Source organism: Peromyscus californicus, unplaced genomic scaffold (genome assembly GCF_007827085.1).
Source record: "Peromyscus californicus insignis strain IS unplaced genomic scaffold, ASM782708v3 Scaffold_18__1_contigs__length_77618521, whole genome shotgun sequence".
Lineage (NCBI taxonomy): Eukaryota > Metazoa > Chordata > Mammalia > Rodentia > Cricetidae > Peromyscus > Peromyscus californicus.
In genome coordinates, this window is record NW_026294480.1 from 26,432,463 (window position 1) to 26,454,512 (window position 22,050).

The following is a 22,050-nucleotide window of genomic DNA, read 5'->3' on the forward strand; positions in this document are numbered from 1 at the left end:
GCTGTGTGTATGAGTGAGTGTGTGTGTATGTGTGAGTGTGTGTGTGTGAGTGTGTGTTACAAGGCATTGAATTTATCTCAGGCAAATTCCAGTGATCCATATCCCCTGCTGTCCCTCTCTCTCTCCCTCTCCCCTGGCTCTCTTTCTTTCTCTCTTCTTTTTTAATCTTTTATTTGGTGACAGGATCTTATAAAATTAAATTGCACAGGTTGGTCTTGAATCACTCTGTGGCCCAGGCAGCCTTTGAATTTGATGCCTCCCGAGTAGCTGGAGTTTCAGGCCCGCGTCACCAGGTCCAGCTATAAGTGTCATGATACAAAGAATGCCACTTACAGTGGGAATCAGCTTGGTTACCAAACCTGTTTTACATAGTATTATTGGTGATTTTCCCAATAAAAAAATATCCCCAGGGGACAAAGAGACATTTAAACATACCTTGCACACTCTTTGGGCCACGGTTCTTCAACTATAGAAGCAGAGATGTCTTTTCCGGCCTGAGACGGCAGAACTCCCTGATAAGTCAGTCACACATGCTAGCTCCCACCGGTGCCTAAAGCACTCTTTGAAGCAAACAAACCCTCCTTACTCAGACCCATAGGCTTGTCTTACTGTTTATAATCTCGTGCTTGTTTGCGTTTGAAGACTGTTTGTTTATTATTTTCAAATCCCAGCTTCTGTTCATTTGGAATCTGCAAGGATGTGTTGAACACAAGGCCAGCAACATTGTGGCCCCCTCCCCGCTGTTTCTGGGCGGATCCACAGCTTCCTCTTGTCTGTGCTCTTTAGTAACAAGTTGGAAGCTGAGCGCTCCTACCCGAAGGCCACAGGGAGGCTATGGTCCTAGCCATAACGTAATCGCACTGCCCTGCTGTTGACCCAAGGGCGAGGCTGGGCAGCGCCTGAGATGCGAGAGGCACTCACACAGGGTGCCACTGAAATCCCAGACTCTTCTAGCGAGCCCACACCGTACCCTGCAGAATCATATCACCGTTGGCTGGTGTTCTCCAGACACAGGGCATACCGGGTGGTAATAGGAAACCTCCGTCCCTCATGTCTCCTGGCAACCAGTTGGAATCCACTAAGACCCTTGGAATCCAGGATTTAACTGTTGTCTTTTTTTTTTTCTTAAATAACTATGAGCCTATAAACAAATGTTGGCTCTCCCAAGAGTTCAGGAAGGATTTAATTGCTGTAAAGCGTTAAATGTCAGCTTCCAATGTGCGAGGATAACTAACTCTTCAGAATTAAATTTTATATAGAAGCCTCTTTTAGTACTCGTTAGCAACTCTAATTAAATAAACAAAAGCTCACTTAGGATTTAGAAACTCCTACTTAACAGCGAAGGTTTAGGGACCATAGTGCAGAACTAAAATCTAAATGTCTCCGGGTACGCAAAGTTACCCGGAATTACATTTTCTCTGCTAGAAAGGGCGTTGGAGGGAGGAAGTGCTGATGCCCGGAGTTGCTATCTCCCCAGACACCTCAATTTGCCATTTCATAGTCACAGATGAGAGCAAAGACACTTCGGGGACGTGGGGGTGGGGTGGGGTGTCTTGGAATTTAAAAAAAAAAAAAAGCACCCGGGGCAGCGGGTGAAGAATCTCTAGCAAGTTTCTGCCGAAAGAGGGCGTACGTTTTAGCCTAACAGAATTCTTGCACACACCGACGCCCAGCTGAATGAAAGAACTTTTAAAAACATTTCACATTAACTTAATTTGCGGGACTTTAGTGTCAGAACTACCTCGTGCTATACAGCCTGTTCCCACCGCAAATGTCTTTGCTGCGTGACCAGGAAAAGAGGGTGCACGTCCTTTTGGACCTGCGCAGCTGCGCGGTCCTGCGCGCCGCGCCTCTGGTCTGGGACATCCCCACAAGCGTTTCTGCTCGGTCTGCATCGCTGTGGTAGTTGTGACCAGTGGGAAGATTGGGTCTCCCAGGCAGGACCTTTCTGGGCATCCTGGAACAGAAGCGGCTGGATCTCCCAGCACTGGGGTTGGAGCAGACTGCTGTTCGGTACTTAGGGATTCTCTGGGGAAGATTTTTTTGGGGGGTGGGGGACGACAGTCCCTTTTAGTTACCGGATTTAGCAAACAGAAACTTGGGGGGATGCTTTTCAAGGTCTGTGACACTTCCTGGAATGGAATCATTTACTCACCATTGGAAGCAACAAGTTTCGCTTTTCTGGTCTTGGTGACCCTGCAGAGGGTCTGTGCCCTGAAACACAGCGACGGCTGAGGTCGCTGAGATTCTAGCGTGTCCCAGCAGCCCGGAGGGAGAGGACCCACGCCGGGTGGCGGAAAGACGGGTGCGGAAACCGCCAGGCCAGATGGGCATACCAGGTCGGCAAATGAATCTTCCTGCGCACTGGGACCTTGTTCCTTGTTCCCCGACTTTGCTCCGGGGACCTGTAAGGTCAGGTGCGGGACAGGACTGGGTGCATCCAAACAGAACGAGACCGGAGCAAGAAAAGAGGTGAGAGCGAGTGAGACCTATGGAATTTTGCACCGAAGCCACCAATTTGGAAACTCCAACCCCCGTTTTTGCAGCGTGTGTGTATGCCTGTGTGTTTGTGCATGTGTGCGCGAGCATTTCTTTCCTTTCAAACGTCTATACATTTTTTTTTTTTTTTTAAAAGCCGGAGGCTAGAGAGAGCAGAGCCGGCGAGAGGCGGGGACCTTAGAGTCGCGCTGCGCCGCGAGGGCTCCCGCGGGTGTAGACGTGGGCGGCTGCGGCTCTGAGCCAAAGCTGAGCACCGGCAAGGAGTGGGGCTTAGGGACCCGGCAAGCGCGAGTAGGCCAGGGGTGCGGGGAGGAGCCCTGATGTAAGAATGTTAATGAGAGGCTCCCCCAGCCCAGCCCCCACCCCTCCCCACCCCCACCCACCCCACCCGCTGCAGAGACAAGCCCGGCCTCGGCGCGCCATGTGTGGTAACGCGCTCCGCCGCTGCCACGCTATTTAAACGCCGGCTATGGATCCAGGAACCCGCGCGAATCAATGGGATCAAACGCGAAGGAGGTGCACCGTCAATTACAAGCACCTGGACAAGTCTAACTTTTATTTTTTTCTTTTACAAATAACGCCTTCAAACGCAACCTTAGCAACGCCCAAATAAGAAGCCACCTCTAAAGCCAAATAGCCTATGAGCAAAGGGAGGGAGAATATATATTTATATTAAGTCTATATGTATATTACAGACGCACAGGTTTACATTCGGTGAACTTTTCTTTTTCTTTCTTTCTTTGCCTTTTTTTTTTTTTTAATTTGAAAACCCAGGGACACTGCAGAGGAGTCTTCCTCTCTCTTTTGGCGCGTTACTCAAGGGGGTATTCTTTTTTTTTTTTTTGTTTTTTTTTTTTTTTTTTTTTTTTTTTTTTGTTTTTTTCGGAGCGCCCAAGGGGGCGCAGGGACAGAGGCAAGAAGAGTAGGGAGGAAAGAGGCAGGGTGGGCGGGGGGCAGAGGGCGAGCCGGCGGCCAAGGCGAGGGCTTGCTGGCAACACGATGCGGTCCGTGCTGCTGCTCACTTTCTCGGCGTGCGTGCTGCTGGCCCGGGCGCTGCTGGCTGGCGGCGCGAGCGGTGGCGGTAGGGACACGGGGCCAGGCAGCGGACGCCGGGAGAGAGAGGCGCTGGCGGCTCAAAAGATCGAGGTGCTGGTGCTGTTGCCCCGGGACGATTCGTACTTGTTCTCGCTGGCCCGGGTGAAGCCGGCCATCGAGTACGCTCTGCGGAGCGTGGAGGGCAACGGCACCGGGAGGAGGCTGCTGCCTCCGGGCACTCGCTTCCAGGTGGCCTACGAGGACTCGGACTGCGGCAACCGTGCGCTCTTCAGCCTGGTGGACCGCGTGGCGGCGGCGCGCGGCGCCAAGCCCGACCTCATCCTGGGGCCGGTGTGCGAGTACGCGGCAGCGCCGGTGGCCCGGCTGGCGTCGCACTGGGACCTGCCGATGCTGTCTGCGGGAGCGCTGGCCGCCGGCTTCCAGCACAAGGACACGGAGTACTCGCACCTCACGCGCGTGGCGCCTGCCTACGCCAAGATGGGCGAGATGATGCTGGCCCTGTTCCGCCACCACCACTGGAGCCGCGCTGCCCTGGTCTACAGCGACGACAAACTCGAGAGGAATTGCTACTTCACCCTCGAGGGGGTCCACGAGGTCTTCCAGGAGGAGGGTTTGCACACGTCTGCCTACAATTTCGACGAGACCAAAGACTTGGACCTGGACGACATTGTGCGCTACATCCAGAGCAGTGAGCGAGGTGAGCAGGAGCGCGACCTGGGCCCTTGGCTCCGACCCAGCGGTTCTCGGTGGCTTCCCCCCTCCCCCCAAACCCCATCAACTCAGCCTTTTGCAGATCTCACTCTGCCCCGAAACCCCGAGGGCCCGAGGAGGGTGCGCGCGGGGACTTGTTCAGGTGTGAGCTGCCTGACCCAGGGGCGGGTTGAGGATAGTCCGTCGCGGTGGAAGGGGTGTGCCTAGAGAGTCTTGGGGAGGTGGACCTGGCCATTAGAGGAAACGTTTGAGCCTACTGCTAGCGCGGTCCCAAGTGTGACAGGTGTTGTCAAACACCAAGGATTTCCCCTCTTCAACAGCTCCGGGGTCCCAAGCGGTCCAGGAATTTGTCACCCTGTCCATGGCTGTCACGCGCCCCCTCATAGGGCGACGCCCGGCAGTGGCGCGCAGTTTTTTGACTACCTGGGGGTCTCCTGGCTTCCCTGGCTGCTCTTTCCACAGACCCCAGGTCTCCCTTAAAGGCTCTTTGTGTTACTCTTCCATGCCCCTTCTAGTCTCATATAAACAAGCTTTTGTGGTTTCCACCAAAGTGCGTCGCTGTGTCTGCACTCAGGCGACACTCACTTCCCCCGGGTGCGTTGGGCTTCGCAGACTGGGAAAGAGCGCAGAACTGGGCTTGGCCGGAGCGCGCGGCGGCAGGATCCGGTGCTGAGCCTCCTTCCCACGGGTCCCCTTCCCGGGTTTTTCTCTCCGGAGTAGCTGAGGGCTTGGAACAAGAGCCAAACTAGACAGAGAGCTTAGGACTGGAGGTTGCGTTTCTGTAGTGTAGACAGCTGAAGGACCCGGAATCCCCGCACAGGGCAGTGTGTTGGGGTGTCCCGGGTGGGGTTCACAACATTGGGGAAATCCCGCCTGTGTTTTCCCTTGGTGCGCAGGCGCCCAGAATGTCCGTGGTATTCCCCCCTCCTCCCCTCCCCGCAAAGCTTCCGATGCTCCGGTGTGCTGTCCGGGTGAGACCTAGGGGGACCCGAGCCAGCTAGGCATCCGGCTTGTCCGCAGTTTGGACGCGGGGGACCTGAGTCTGCCTGTTGCGGGACAACTTAGCATGAAGCTTGGAGACTCAGAACAGGTGAGGTGGGCAGAGAAAGCTTCAAGAATGGCGCTACAGCGGCCCCTCTCTCCAACTTGGCCACTCTGTGAGCACGCCCTGTAGAGCGAAGAGGTGTAGACGGTGTGGACCGGACAAGTTTGACCGTAAGAACTCCAGGCTGTCTGCGCAGAATCATTGTTAGGTGCTCAGGCAGGGCACTGGTTATGTAAAAGGCAAGTTCTGTCCCATGGTGGCAGATTTGCCCCTACTGGGCGAGAAAGCACGTCAACTTCTCTGCCACACTCAGTCCTCAGGTTACTGCAGCCTCTTACAGACAGTACTGGTGCTCCTTCAGTTCTGGGCTTCCAGAGCCTGGAGACTCCCTGGGGCAGGCTGGGCATGGGGGTGTGTCCTCCTCCTGGCTAGATCCGAGGTTTGCAAACCCTGTCATGGCCTCGTTGACCCCAGTGAGGTGGTGACCTTGGCACAGTGGCCTGCGATGGGAGGCCTGGCAGATCTGTCTGTTCTTGCTGTCCTTGCTGTGTGGCCCCGGAGCTGCCTTGGTGCTGGGAGGGCCAGAGTGTGATGGCCGGCTCAGGGACTGCTGTGTCCTGGTTTGAAAGGACTCCAGCCTGCATGCTGCCCATGTTATTATTTTTAAATACACCAAGCTTGGTAGATATACTCAGATCTCTTCGCTTTTATTTCCCCTTCAGTTTAGTGGCCAAAGTTTGCTAGACAGGTGTGGTAAGGTTACGATCATATGATTCTTTCCCTAAAACCTGCCCTAACAGTGATATGGCAGATTTTCCAAAATCTAAACAAAAATAGCTTTTTTCCCCCCCGCAGGCTACCCTCCTCTCAATTTCCTACTCTTTTGTAGAGAAAGTTGTAAGCTCTCAGGGTGCTTCCTGTAGCGCTGAATCTTTACTTCACCACGGGCAGTCAAGGTGTTCACTAGGGGTTAAGTGTATGCTCTAAGTAGAGTTTGTGGTTCAGCCACTTGCTAGCTGCCAGGATCTTGGGCTGTTAAACTGTACCCCAGGCGTTCAGGTAAAGCAGGCTTCTGTAACAGCATATCTTGGGAATTCTGGGAGGGTTTAATGAGCTAAGCCACCAGAATGCCCTGAAACAATGCCAGATCCATGAAGGAAATGTGTGGCTTCCTTGTAGTGGGTGTTGTTTTATATATAATAATCACCTTCACCTAGAAGGGGAAGCCATGTCCTGGGAAGCACACTAGGCCGAGAAGCACACATCTCTGGATGCAGCTTCTCTGCCTTGCAAGGCGCTGAATTTGGAATGTGTTTCTTCTGTGAAACAAGGAGCTGGATGAGAACTTGGGATTCTTCCAACTGATATTGAGGTCTGGATTGTATTTACCCAGATGTAAAAATGTAACATAGCATCCTGCCACAGAGGACCTTCTGTCCTTATGAGCCCTCCCCACCTCCTCTTTTTGGAAAGAACATTTCAACATTAAAACCAAATTATGGATATCTGAATATCTTTACTGGTAAAAAGTGACCTGTGGCCATCTCAGTAATAATGTAACTAAATTTTCTTGTGGCTACATGATGCCCTTTAGAAAGGAAAACTAAAAACCAACCAACCAACCAACCAACCAACCAACCAACCAACCATACTCTCTCAATCCAAGTAATTCTTATCTCCTAGGGTTTACCATCTAAATCAATAATTGAAAAACTTTAAAAAGTTTAATATAATTAAAATACATATACCTGAGCGTGTGTGATTTATTAAAACACCAGTGGGATCTTACAGCATGCATTTATACTAGTGGCTAAAAAGATGGCCCAGAGTCATTCTCAACTCCCAGGCATGAGGGCAACAGAGAATTTATCAAGAGCTAGCTAGCTTCAGGTGGCCTTGAGAACTAGGGAGCAGGAGATGAGATTTCATAAGGGGCTGTTTGGCCGTGTATCCTATTTATCACAAGATGGTGACCAATTTTTGTATACATGGTGTGTGGGGGGTGGCAGAGAACACTGGATAGTAAATTTTAAATATCCAAGTCTTTTTATAAAGTTTCTGTGTTTAATTCCAGATAAAAATTTGAGTGTAAAGGAGACATCATTATTTTTTCCCCAGAAATTCCAACGAAAACTGGACAAGATGACTCCTTAGGCAGGTGGTGATGTCTTGCTAGCCTTTTAAAACGCTCGGGATTTGTCTATTTGAGGTACTAAGGATATTCTAAAAACACTTTTAGGAAATAGATGTCTGTGGCAGAAATACACACACACACACACACACACACACACACACACACACACACACATACACACACACACACACACACACACACACTTAGATGGGTGTGGTGGCACATGCCTGTAATCCCAGCATTCAAGAAGCTGAGTCAAAAGAATTGTGAGTTCAAAGTCAACCTGGGCTATAGAATGTACCCTGCTATCCCAAAGTACAAACAAGCAAAAACAACAACAGCTGTTTTTTACTTGTTACTGGATTCACTTGTATAGCTGGCTACTGACCTCGATATGTCAGATGAAATGATACATTTACCATCAAAAGGACAGAGAGATGCATTTTTCAAGCAGTGGAAGGTCATAGTTGTTTTGTTTATGCGTTTTCCAAGATACAGAACTAGAAGTGATCTACACACAAATGATTTTGCGTGAAAACTAATTTTATTCTTTTAGTTATTGCTATGTTACTTCCTCGGGCCAGGATAATGACTATAGAGATAGAAATATTTAATGAATACAGGAACAACTTAGTTTTAATAGTCTGGTGTAAATGACCAAATAATTTGTCAGCAGAATTTTTAAGCAAAGAACCCATCATAAATCTACCTAGCACACAGTACCAGGATAGAAAGTGCTACAGTCCACAGTGTAGAAACTGCAAGAGCCTTTGGAGCGGATAGAGCTTTGTGAACAGCAGAAATAAGGGCGTGGTCTGTATTTTATAAACAACATCCCTTGCTATGTAGTGTAGAAACAGGAAAAACTGCTTTCGAAAGAAATTAGATTTTTATTCTTATCCAAGTTAGGTATCTGATCTTACATCTATGTAAGATCAGAAAATGACACATCTTATCTACAAAACATTCCTTATCACTTACTCCCTGTTTCGGACTTACCATCGTTTCTGACTCTTGTGGATGCTCTATAGCAATTTGCCTTTGGAACTCCAAATAATATGCTACTTTTGATTTTTTTTTTTCAGTTTTAGCTTTTATCTCTTGGAATGCTGGTGGAGAATGGTTGAGTTCTCCACTAACACCTACTATCCACTAACTACACATGCAAGTGTTTCCCTCTGTTCATCCCTCTATTACGGTCATGTCAGCATTTTTTGCTTAGCTCTGTAGTCGGTATTGATATTTACATTACCTTCCAAAAGCTGTAAGCTGTTCATGGTTGATCCAGTTGGAGTTATTTAAAAAAGGCCTTTTTTTTTTTTTTGGTTCTGTTTCCTATGGACTGACTGCTAGAATCATCTGTAAATTCTCTATTCCAGGCTCCTGAGCTGTTTCAGCTTAGTCATTTTCTTGGCATCCTGTACTATCATCACTCTGAGCTCTTTATGGAGTGTTTTCCCAAGACTTCCTTCACCTCTCATTTTGCGCCTGTTCCCTGCCTTGTTTTGGTGGACCACATCCTCCAGGAGCTTTCTGACAAAGGATGGATGAGAGATACATTTTGAAATGTTTCACGACTGAAAATTTATTTATTTTGCTCTTATACGTAATTGTAAAACTGCACAAAATTCCATGCTATATGTAATTCCCCCCCCAAAAAAATTTGATATCATTACTCCCTTGTCTTCTAGATTCTGAAGTTGCTGTTAGTTTGAATTGGTTTAGATACTGGACTTAGTGTTTATTATTCCTCCCCCACCCAGAAAATGTTAGACTCTTCTTTTTGCCCTCTGTAGCCTAGCACTTGACCACGGCACACATTGCTGCCAGTGTTTTGCTTATGCCTTGGTAGGCCCCTTGTCCTCAGAAACTCATGTCTTTTAATTCTAAGACAACTTCTTAAATGATTTTTTTGATGATTTTATTCCCTTCATCTTTACTATGTATTGTTAGCTTGATGTCAGACCATCTGACTGATTCTCTGCACTTCTTTCCTACTTTTTGCCCCCTTAATGAAAAAATGCCTTTTTGTTTGGGGGATTTCTTTGGGCTGCTCTCCAAAATTACTATCCCATTTAAAATGTTTAGATTTATTTTTGTGTTATTTTACGTGCATGAATGTTTTGCACGCCTGTGTGCTGTGCATCACATGTGTGCCTGGTGCCTTGGTGCCCGAGGCGGTGATGAACCACCATTTGGGTGCCGGGAATCAAACCTGAGTCCTTTGCAACAATAAGTGCTCTTAACCACTGAGCCAATTCTCCAGCCTCTACTATTTCACTTTTCATTTCTGTGATCACACTTTCAGTAGGCAGCATGTGGCACACCTTGTTCTGCCACCATGCAGTAGCTCCCGTCTCCTGTGTCTAAGTATAGACCTAGAGGAACATGAGTGTAAGATTCAGGTGGAGAACGTGGGAAATGCCCTTGTTATTGTTCCTTTAAACTAGTTGGAAAGCGTGCATTTAAAAATGCTGCTGAAGAGGTCTCCTCACCATCTGCTGTAGGTAGGGACAGCCACAAACCATAGAGAGTGTCACTTACTTGAAGGTCCTCTTCCAGGAGCAACCCTTTACCCACATGTCAACTGTAGCCTACAAAGTGTACTGTGTGCAAGTGGAGAGACCTCAAAGGAGAAGAAAGAGCCCGGCATACCTCTCCTACTCTTCCAGACTCACCAATGAGATAATTCACTACTTTCTCTCTTGCTGGGGCTAGTGAGGGGACACATGAAAGCCCTTGAGAGACATACAGATGCTAGTTCTTTGGCCTCAGGGTACAGTCTGTTCTATCCTAGGGCAGGTATAGCTCTCAAAAGGATGCTTAGGGTCCACACCCGGTGCCTTTGGATACTTGAACCACCTCCCCGGCTTCTCTGATTCATATTGCCCGCTCTGTAGCATCCCACTACTTATAATTTGGCTCCCCAGTTAGCATGCCTGGATACAGGAGATATTGACACAAGTGTATTCATGATCCTTCTGGCTCCCCATAGGACATAAGCAACCCACAGTTCTGACAATCTATTTATAAATATCGTGCAGGCTATGTGCCCAGCGTACCAGCAGAATCAGTTTCTGCAAGTGGCTACTGAGAGACACTCAACTCTAGACAACTGATACAAGTTGACAAGGGCTCCTTAGTAGACAGCCAATCAGAGCTTCATGGGTCGCTCTGGAGATGCCCACTCTCGGAGTCCATGCTCTTTGAACTTGCTCAGCAATAGCCTCTTGTTGGCTATTTTATGAGATACTCTGCCTATGATTTTTCCCATCGAAGGGGCTTGATCTAAAATGAGGGCCCAAGTTAGTAATTAGGAGTTTCTTTGAGAGCTTCTTTATTGAGACATCGTGGGATTTTTCTAAAATCCCAAATGTATAATTATATTTCCAAAAGAAACAACACCTACTCTCAGTGTTATGGGCTTCAGGAGTTAGGCATTGTCTCAAAAGCATGTTTTCTAAAGTGCTGTTGCCCTGTGCATGAAGCCTCTCTGTGGTTAAAAGTGTCAGTCATAGCCCGACACTCTGAGCTAATGTGTGCAGTGAATGGTATATCAACAGGAGTCCAGGCCTCTGTGCAGAATGTCAAGGCTGTTCGGGCACAGCCTGCCATTTGTTTTATGTCTTTTAGCACCCCTACTTTTACAAAGAGCACACACATCCCAGAGGGCTGGTATGCATCCTGATAAGGCCATTTACAAGCACCTAGGCTTCTGTGGGTCTCCTCACACTCTGTGTAAGAAGCAGATACAGTTCTCCTGGTCATGGGGCCTGCGAGCCCAAAACCAGCAGATTGACTGGACAGTGGCCAAGTCTCCACTTCACTCTACCCTGTGTCACTCTTAGGTCACGGGCAGCCATCTCTTAAAGCTGTTTAGAGCCTCTTATATTTGACAGTGTGACTACAAACTGAGAGAACATGGAAAGTGAGTGTGTCTGTGTATGTGTATGTATGCATGCAGAGATCTTAATATCTATTTCCTCTGTGTGTTGGGTCTCCTTCAGAATAATGTTTGTAAATGAACACAGAAGAAGGTGTATACCCATGGCTGATTTGCCAGAGGAATGTTCTTTCTGAACGCATCCACCCTGCTTTCCCTGGAGAATGTGTTTACTGTGTTACTAAGAATGAGTAGTTGCCATTCTCCCCTGTCTGTTTTCATTTGCTTTGTTTTTGAGGCAGGGTCTTACAGTGCAGCTCAGGTGGCCTAGAGCTCACTATGTAGCCCAGACTACCCTGAAACTCATGGTAATCCTCCTGCCTCAGCCTCCCTTGTACTGGAATTATAGGCACAAACCACCATGCCCAACTTTTCTTGCTTTGTAGCCTTCACTCAAATTTCACCAATTGTTAATACTTGGTCATTTTGTCTTAATATTTTGCATATCTCCCTTCTTTTTCCTCTGTCTTTTCTGATTTCCTATGTATGTATGTATGTATGTATGTATATGTACTAATAATCATCAAACCATCCATCTACCCAAATATCCATTGTCTATCTATATCTACTTATTTTTCAGACAAGGTCTCATTATATAGCCCAAGGTAGCCTTGAACTCATGATTCTTCTACCTCTGCCTTCAAAGTTCTTGGATTACAGACATGAACCACTATGATATGAACACTATTGATATGTGTTTGTATAAGCATACATATATACAACATTACAAAGATTATGTTATGAAACGTTTGAGAATAATTTACAAGATCGTGCTTTTATATCACTAAACACATTTCCTTTCTTGAGACAAAGTCTTATTTAACACAATCTGGCCTCATATTTCAAGGATGATCCACACAGAGCTGAAGTTACAGGGTTATACCACTGTACCCAGTTTTCTGTGGTGCCGTGGACCAAACCCATAGCTGTGGGCACTCTAAGCAAGGACTCTACAGACTGAGTCACATCCCCAGCTTTCTCAAAACATTTAACAGCAAGGATATTTACATAAATAATTGCAGTAGTAGTCCTGAAAGACAAGAGCTTTAATGCAAACACATCCTGCTGTCTAGCTACTGACCTTAAGTCAAATTTCACCAACTGTGAAATGTCTCATGATATCCTTACAGAAGATCTTTTACTTGTATTTTAAGGAGCATAGATGAATCACTCATCCTACCATCTCTTAGGTTGGATTTGTAGCTGCTTCCTCCTGACCAGATGCACTTTGCCTATTCGTATATTTTCTGGCCTTCTGTGTGTTCCACCAGGAGGTTACTGTGTCTGTGTTCTCGTAGTGATGCTGGCTCCTAATGCTTGGTTATGGTGTTGTTTGCTAAGTTTCTCTAAGTTAAAGTTATTGTGGAGTTCCCTTTTATCTATGGCTTCATCTTAGGATTTAGCTACCCATAGCCATGTGGTTTGAAAATTTTAAATGAAAATTTCTTCAAGCAAACAATTCGTACGTTTTAAGTTACTTTTGTTGTAGTATATTGTTATAATTGTTTTATTTTATTATTAGTTACTATTGCTAATCTGTCACAGTGTCTAACTTAGAAGTGAAGTTTTATCATAGGTATGTATGTTGAGGGAAAAAATGGTATGCTTTTCTACCCAACTTTTGGGAATGCTCTGGGATCTGGGATTGCACCTCCTGTGGATAAGTGGTGACCATGAATTAGGTAGTGTATGAAGAGCTCTTCAAGACTGTATAAATGTCCTATTCTGCATGTGTTTCAGCCTGGCTGTTTGGGGCGCTGTCAGCCTGGTGTGTTTGGGTGACTCACACGCTGTTTCTTTCCCAGTGGTGATCATGTGTGCCAGCGGTGACACCATTCGGAGCATCATGTTGGCGGTGCACAGACATGGCATGACCAGCGGAGACTACGCCTTCTTCAACATTGAGCTCTTCAACAGTTCTTCCTACGGTAACCGTGTCCAGCTCCTCCAGCTCTGCTAAAACGGCAGAAAGAGGGATGAGAAAGAGTCAAAAGCTGTAGTGAGGTCTATGGATGTGATTTCAGTTACCATGGGAACCACATTTGCTTTCGAAAATTCGTGATTCTGAGCGCTTCTACAATGCCTTGTAGTTTCTCAAGCTTTTCATCTTTTCCAAGAACCCAGTGAGAAGCAAAAGACACCATGTACCTGGGGTGTCAAGGAACTTCAGTGTGGGTCAGCATAGTCTGTTCCTAACTGCACAGGAATATACAATACATGCAGGCACTAAGTGTCCTTGTCATAGTAGATTGCCAGAATAATTTAAGTGTGATTTGGGATGGAATTTTAGGTAGCAGGAACAGATTAGAACATAATGCTATAGGACAGAATATGTCAATGTGTGCCATAGTTAACATATGTATTGCTTCATAAAACTTTTAGTAATATAACAATATATAAATATATATAATATTTATTCATATTACACATGTGTCTCTTATAGGCCACAATAGGAAATAAAATAACAAATACTGCAAGTTTTGACACTTGGAAGTCACTTGGAACCCTCCCTTCTTGTAGCTTACTACACCTTAATCCTCTCTTAAGTAGAATTTCACGAGCCACTTACATATAGGGTGAAGACATCTTTGATTCCTTATATTGGATTTAGGGAAACTCCCAAGGTCTGTGTAATAGAGGATTAAATTTTTTTAAAAAAATAAAATAAGTATTTATCTGTATCTGTTTGGGTGTTTTGCCTGCATGTATGTCTGTGCATCACATGTATTGTCTGTGCATCACATGTGTGCAGTGTCCAAAGAGGCCAATAGGGGGCTTAGGATACCCTGGGAACTAGCATTACAAACTGTTGTAAGTCATGTGGATGCTGGGAGTTGAATCTGGGTCCTCTGGAAGAGCAGCCAGGCCTCTTAACCCCTGAGCCATCTCTCCAGTCCTCCATGTAATGGAAGAATGCTTAAGGGGCTCATCACGATCACAAATACAAAGTCTTTTCCTCCCACTGTAGTTAGGATGCTCTCGGAAGTAGACACTTCAATACTACAGGACATTTCCTCAAACATACACACTGGCTGCTCAAAGCCACCCAGCTCTAAAGCTGCAAACGTGCAGATCACAGATGGCATGTTTATGGCGAGCTCTACTTCCGAGTGCTTGCTGATGATATATAGTTATTTAGATAGGCTCCAAGCCTTTAAACATTCACTGTGGTTTCCTGCCCTGACTTCCTGGCTTACTTAAGCAGTGATCATTGTGTATATACAGATAATATAACATACTTCTGGGGAATAAAGAAAAGTTGATGAAACAAAAGTAGCCACCACTTCCTGTGATGGATAGCCCTGGAGATGTGGTGCTTGAAGAATAAATGAAATATTTCGTGCTGTTTGCTATCGTTATAGTCTTTCCCTTCCTCCTTTCTGTTAAGTGGGATGCTGTCCTTGTTCATTGACTTAAGACCAGAATGTCATAATACTAGCAGCTGCAGCATTGAGTTCTTTAACACAGGGGCCAAAATAGGTTAAAGGGAAAACATCTATTCTGTCTTATAGGATTAAATACAGAATTTAAGGTGGTGCATAAGAATGCATGCTATCAAGAGACAAGCACATTTGCATGCATTATGCACGCAGTACCTAATAACAAGTGTAACAGATAAACTCGTGTTTTGGCTTTCCCCTGTTATTATAATAAATGAGCATTGCAGAAAATTTGGAAAATCTATAAAAACAACTGGAAGAAAATAAGTTAAAATTCTGCCACTCAGAGAAAAAGTTACATTGTAATTTCTTAGAAATACGTATCTTAAAGAAAAAAGAAATATATATTTTGTCTATTAGATTTATGCACATTTCACAAGAATATTTTTCAATAAAATGATCATATTATGTACACCTACCTAGTACATCTTTAATTAACCTCTATTTCTTATATTTTTGGTTGTGAGCCTAGCCTTTAATGGCTGAGCTATCCCTCCAGCCCTAACCTCTATTTCTTAACACTTCTCCCAGCCTCTTGTTATTAAGAGCAGGATGTATTGAATAGTCTGATGTGTATATACACTTATAGTCACACAGTTAGACCTATATTACATATTATACAATATAAATTCCTTGAGGTACAAATGTTGGCTCAATCGTTATATGCAAACATTGATAGGATTGGTAACTTTCCTCATACAGAGGTTTTACCAATTTTTATTTTTGGATAATGAGGAAATTTTCTGTATTCTTGTATCCTTTATCAGTTTTGCAAGTTATAGCTTTATTTATTGAAATTTATATTTTTAATTTTTATCCTAGTGTGTGTGTGTGTGTGTGTGTGTGTGTGTGTGTGTGTGTGTGTGTGTACACTTGCTGTGGTGTGCATGTGGTGGTCAGATTACAGTTTTATGGAGCTGTCTTTCTCCTTCCACCTTTATGTGAGTTCTGGGGACTGAATGCAGGTCATCAGTTTGGGTGGCAGGTGCCTTTACTTGCTAAGCCATTGTACAGGCCCATTTATTTATTTTTAAAATTTTATTATTATTATTTTAATATATAGGTTTTTTTCCTGCATGCATGTCTGTGTACCACTTGTGTGTGTACCTGGTGGGTGCCTGGGGAGCCTGGAAGAGGGCATTGGATCTCCTGGAACTCAAGTTACAGACAGTTGTGATCTGTCATGTGGGTGCTGGGAATCAAACCTGGGTTCTCTGGAAGAGGAGCCAGGGCTCTTTATTCTGTGCCACTTCTTCAATATCCCCCTTCTAGTTTTACTTTTTTTTTTTTTTTTTTTTTTTTTTTTGGTTTTTCGAGACAGGGTTTCTCTGTGTAGCTTTGCGCCTTTCCTGGAACTCGCTTTGGAGACCAGGCTGGCCTCGAACTCACAGAGATCCGCCTGGCTCTGCCTCCCGAGTGCTGGGATTAAAGGCGTGCGCCACCACCGCCCGGCTTAGTTTTACTTTTATTATACACATTGTAAAATTATATTTAAAATTTTTAGAAATATAAAATTAACTACTTTTAAAATTTAAATTTAATTTTTTTTGAGACAGAGTGTCTCTATGTAACCCTGGTTATCCTGGAACTCACTGTGTAGGCCAGGCTGGCCTTGAACGAACAGAGATCCACTGGACTGTCTCCCAAGTGCCAGTATTAAAGGCATATGACACTATGCCTGGGCAAAACTAACTACTTTAGCCTGTGACTTTTAGACTTATAGAAAACTTGTAAAAGTAATAGAGAGCTCATGCATATGTATCTTTATATTTAGATTATTTATTTACACATTAAAAACTTCTTATTCCATGGATTCAATTTTTGTTTTCTTTTCAATATATATTTTTGTTTGTTTTAGATCTATGTCTTTTATGTTATGTGTGTGGGTGTTTGCCTGGCATGTATGTATGTATGTAGGTATATGTATGTATGTATGTATGGCGCCCACAGAGGGCGAAGACAGCATCTGGTTGTGAGCTACCATGTGGTGCTGAGAACCGAATTCAGGTCCTCTGCTCTTAACTGCCAAGCCATCTTTTTAGCTCCAGTTTTGGTTTCTTGAAAATTTAGTTGCAAAATGGTTTCACACAAATCACAATGAATTCTTGATGTTTCTGATGAAATCTGCATTACTTTACATTGTACTGTACATTTGCTCAGACTTTGGGCTCTGATCTCAATTAGCCTGAAAGACTGACCCATATTCTAAGTCTTAATTGCTAAGACCTAAGAGTTAACAGCTAAAAGTCAATCTTTGAACAGTGAGTTAACCTGTCCTCCCTTGCCACCTTCGTCTCTTCTAATGATACATCAGGCTGAGCAACAAGTGAACACGAGAGAGGATGTTTGTTAACTACCTGGCAGACCTGAGGAAATGCAGAAACTATGTAACAAATATTTGCGGCTTTCATTGTTAGTCTTACTTTGCTTTGACCACTGCCCATGGAACTTTAAAAACAGTACTTTTCAAACTTTTCTCTGATTTCATGTGGTACAATCTGCTACCGCAGTCACTGACTTTCAGCTAATCCACCCGAAGGGGCTGCGTGCATTATGAATTACACCCGCAAGTGAATAATCGTTACACTCAACTAGAGTGACCAACATGTACAGCTTTCTTCTACCTGAAAGAGCTCTGGAGGAGGGAAGTCCAGGTTAGGGATCTGAGTCTATAAGTCATTACTGTTACAAGTTTCTTATGTTTCCTGTCTCTGTTTTCATTTACCAAAGACTGTGGCCAGGGGTCATGCCTTAATTCTAGTCAAGGTAGGTCAAGGTTAGCAGACGAGAGATCCGTTCAGGTGACTCCATTCTCTTTGTTGGCTTCCATGGAAGCTCTACTCAACTTCCGGTTGTTTGAGGTTGGCTACCCCTGGATAAAAGCCAGGTCAGAAATTGTATTCTCAGTTGGACTCCAAAACCAAAGTGGGATTCTGTGAGTAAGGAGGGGGAGATGGTGGGTGTAGTGTGGTACCTTTCTATGTCTTCCACAGACCCTGAAGCATCTTCTTCCTTGGAGCAGGAGTGACTGATGGAATCATACAGTGGGCAGGGTCACCTGAACCAGCATTCCAGAGGATCCAGAGCCTTCTTTGATAATTTAAACCCCCATAATCAGAGCTGTGATTCCAAAAGCTTTCCCTATGGCACCTCACACAAACTGTATACTAGTTCTAGAGCAGCGGTTCTCAACCTTCCTAATACTGTGACCCTTTAATATAGTTCCTCATGTTGTGGGGACTCCCCAGCCATAAAATTATTTTGTTGCTACTTTATAGCTCTAATTTTGCTACTGTTATGAATCATAATGTAAATATCAAATTTGCAAGATATCTAATATGTGACTGACAGAGGGGTCACGACCCACATGTTGAGAACCTCTGTTCTAGAGGCACATCATCCGTTTTCACTGGTACTTTTAGAAAACATAGTCGACAGTGTGTCTATTTTCTTTGATTACTAAATGTCTCAATTTTGGTGAGACCTCAGAATTATCTCTGGACTTGCCTAAATTCTATGGCAATAAGAGTTCTGTGTATAATATGATATGGGGGAATTAAAGTGCTTGAAGGGATTTTAAAACCGGACTTAAAAAAAAATCTGGAGGGTAGACGATCGTATTGCCTTACAGATGTTTTCACAGCATCGGCTGGCATTTGTCTCTGGTCGTATTAGCTTCCTCATGACCTTCTCCAAAGGTATACCGTGGGAAGCGACTTGCACAATCCCAACTGCTTGAATGGTCGCTGCACTCACCTCGCCTTCCTGAGTGCTCAGTCAGCAGGACTTCAGGAGAGGTCTGAAGGAAAGTCGAACACAGACACAAGAGGAGAGATTGGATTTATAATGCTTTGCCCACAAGGATGATATATGCACATTAACGTCAATTTGGAGCAAAGAGGAAAAACAAAGGAATTCTCATATAATCCTTCGGCTGTGGTGGTTGTCTGGCAGCATTTCAGGACTTCCCCTATTTTTCCTGCACTACCGTTTTCTTTCGAACCCATGTGTTGTGCATGACAGATGCAGTCTTAAATCCTGGAGAGCCTCCCTTTGGAAGAGTTGAACATAGTTGGGACAGGGATCAAGCACCTGGGCCCTGGCTTGCATTTGCTCCTGTTTCTATGATTAATCTCCTAGCCCCTTGGTGTCCTTATTTGTGAGGCATCCCCTTTCCATCTTTTTCATAGAATTACTGTGAGAATAGAAAAATGCAATGCTGCCGGCAAAGCGGCTGTATCGCGTTGAGCTGTGTGTGGTACTGTTGGGCGTGTCTGGGAGTCTAGCTCCTGGCACTGTGTGACGCTGGGACAGCGTAGAGTGGGTAAGATGAGGCAAGATCGGCGCTTTCCTTTGACTTACCGTCACTAGAGCTGAAGAGTCACAGTGGCAGGCAGTCAGGGTAGGTGAATGACAGGCACTCAGTTCTCGGGCAGACTGTGTGACATTCCAGATATTCCTTCGTTTCAGGTCACATACATTGAAGGCCTACTGTGTGCTCAGTCCTTGATAGGTGCTGGCAGTTACAGGGTGTCACAGTCATTGGAGCCAGCTTCCTGGCCACAGAATTGCTAAACACAGACCGTCTCCCCTTTCACACATGTTCTGGGTTTTGTTCACTCAGTGCAAGCTTGAGTTCCTGTAATATTAAAATCAAACAAAGCAAACCCAAGCACATACTTTCCTTTACTATGAAACGATGGGGAAGAACCCTCCTCTTTTCTACCCTACTTCTCAGGATCAGACTTCTTTTTCTTCTTATTAATTCCTTGGTTAGGACAGTTGTGAAAATGCTACACTTGGGACTGAAGAGATGGCTCAGGGTTTAAAAGCCCTTGCTACCCAATCATGAGGATTGGAATTTAGAGCCCAGCACTCACATGTCATATACCTGTAATTCCAGTTCTGAGGGTTTTGATATCCTTTTCTGGTCTTCACGCATATGCAGGTGTGCACCGACGTGCATGAATACCTATGGTCACATAGACAGACACACAATTTTGTTTCCTTTTGCTGTGATAAAATACCCTGACATTTTTGGGAAGTCAAAGAGACAGGAATTTAAAAGTAGTTAGTCATTACATTCACAGTCAAGAGCAAAGAACAATGAGCTGATGGATACGTGCTAATGTTCAGCCCTCACTCTTACACAATCCAGAACCCCCTGTCCAGGTAGTGATGCCACCTGCAGTGGCTGAGTGTTTCTACTAATCAAGATAATATACCCCAGACATGGGGAAACTAATCTAGACAATCTCTGATTGAGACTTCATTGACAGTTGGTAATTAAATAACCATTGATATGCATGTAATTTAAAAAAATATCAATGCATACTGCTCTCTGAAAGTTGTTCCTTCAGGGTCACCAGTAGCTTTATTGACAGATTTCTTAGCCTTGGTGAGGGACATGCCTCCAAACAGTGCTGTTTAATGCAACTTCCTGTTCCATTGATATATTTCATTGGGATGGTATTCTCCTCTGTCCTTCCTTCCTTCCTTCCTTCTTCCCTTCGTCCCTTCTTCCCTTCCTCCCTCCCTTCGCTTCCATTCCCTCCTCTCTCTCCCTCCCTCCCTTCCCTCCCTCCCTCTCTCTCTCTCTCTCTCTCTCTCTCTCTCTCTCTCTCTCTCTCTCTCTCTCTCTCCTCTTTTTTTTCTCTTCCTCTCTTTCCTGTCCTGTCTTGTTCCATTCCTCCCATTTTTGGTACATGATCTTGCTTAGTTGCCCAGATTGGCCTCAAAGCTGTCATCCTCTAACTCAGCTTGTTAAGTCCCAGCATTGTAGGTATACACTGCCATACTGGGCTAGCTACATTCTATCTTGTGTTGCCTGGGTAGCCACTGGTTACATCCCACATGCGGCTGACTGTTGAATACTTGAAATGTGGCAAATGTGATGAAGGAATTGAATTTTCAGTTAATTTGAATTTAAACAGTAACACATGCAGCTGGTGGCTGCTATGTGAGATGACCTAGCTCTAGGGCAGCCCCAGATGGTTTTTAGCTACTCCTTTCTGGAAATCTTATGCTCCCGGCTTTGAGACCACTGTTCATTTCCTGGTTCTGTTAGTGCCTCTTTATCTCCTATTTCTGTTCACTGACAGCAGTGTGTGCTCAGCCCTCTCATCTTCTGCCTGTACCTTCTTCTTTAGGGCAGACAGCCCCTGGGCACCAACCCTGGTCTGTGTAGAAATGGCACCCAGAGCCTTTTCTAGCCCATCCTCTCTCTGGCTTCAGAGCTGTTTCTAAGCTTAGCCTGGCAGTATCCTTTGGGCATTCTTCAGTGACACTAACACACACCATCATTTCTTCCCCTCCTCCTCTACGTCACTCGGCCTTTTTCTTCTAAGGATGACTGGTTTTCTTCTTCCCTTTGCCGGAACTCCCTCTCTGTTGACCACCCCTCCTTAAACATCGTAGAGTTTGGGATTCCTCTTGTACAGCTGTCTTGTTTTCATTCTCTTGGGTTCTATCTCTTTTCATGATTATAAAAGCAGAAAAATACTTACTTTTGAAAAAAATTTACTAACATATCAAAAATGCCAAAAAAAGAAAATAAAAGAAAAAGAAAGAAAGAAAGGAAGAAAGAAAGAAAGAGAAAACAAAAGGAAACTTCTTAGTGAGCTTGACCTCCTAGAGGCCAGTTTTGTGTTTCCGGCCTGTGACTTGCCACACATGACCTCTCTTACCCTCGTGCTTGGATTACTGTGGCTGCGAATGCTCAGTGGCTCCCCACACTAATCCTATTTATTTATTTATCTAATCCACTGCTATTTCCTAAGGCATGGTCCTCATCCTGTCATTCTTCTGTTCCGCTCATAAATCTCCAGAGGCACCTAGTTGTCTGCTGAATTAAATTTGTCTCCACTGATAGGACACCACACCAAATCAATCTTTACTTTCCTCAGGGTGTGGGAGAAGAGCTCACTGAAGAAATTATGGTTGTGAACACACACCCGCTTAGGTTGGTTTGAATTTATTCAGCATTATAATTTCTATTTTTTTTCTAGAAAATAAAACTCCAAAGTTATTATATTTTAGGTCATGTTTGCTGACATTATTAGACTGGACTTCACTTATTTTTGAAACATATGTTCTTTCTGTTCCATTTACTGAGATAATTGCTATTATAATTCTGCACATATTTTCTAACATAGCCTAAGACCCCCACAAGGTTAAGAATTTCCCTTAAGTCCCTGGAGAAAACTGAACTCTTCTCCATTGA

General features: G+C 44.8%; 1 protein-coding gene across 4 annotated transcripts in view; it reads left to right on the forward strand.

The window, feature by feature from the left end:
• Positions 1 to 2,368: 2,368 nt before the first annotated feature.
• The window catches only part of Npr3 (natriuretic peptide receptor 3), a 70,106-nt gene continuing 50,424 nt past the window's right edge, over positions 2,369 to 22,050 (forward strand). Inside the window, exons 1-2 of one of the 4 annotated variants that reach the window (XM_052743116.1) lie at positions 2,369 to 2,472; positions 13,194 to 13,316. In XM_052743116.1, the coding sequence (XP_052599076.1) occupies positions 13,202 to 13,316 (115 nt within the window). In that variant the 5' untranslated portion in view covers positions 2,369 to 2,472; positions 13,194 to 13,201. Of the gene's footprint in view, positions 2,473 to 3,411; positions 4,253 to 5,208; positions 5,357 to 13,193; positions 13,317 to 22,050 lie in introns of those variants that run through there. The other 3 variants (XM_052743114.1, XM_052743113.1, XM_052743115.1) reach the window with 3 other exon arrangements.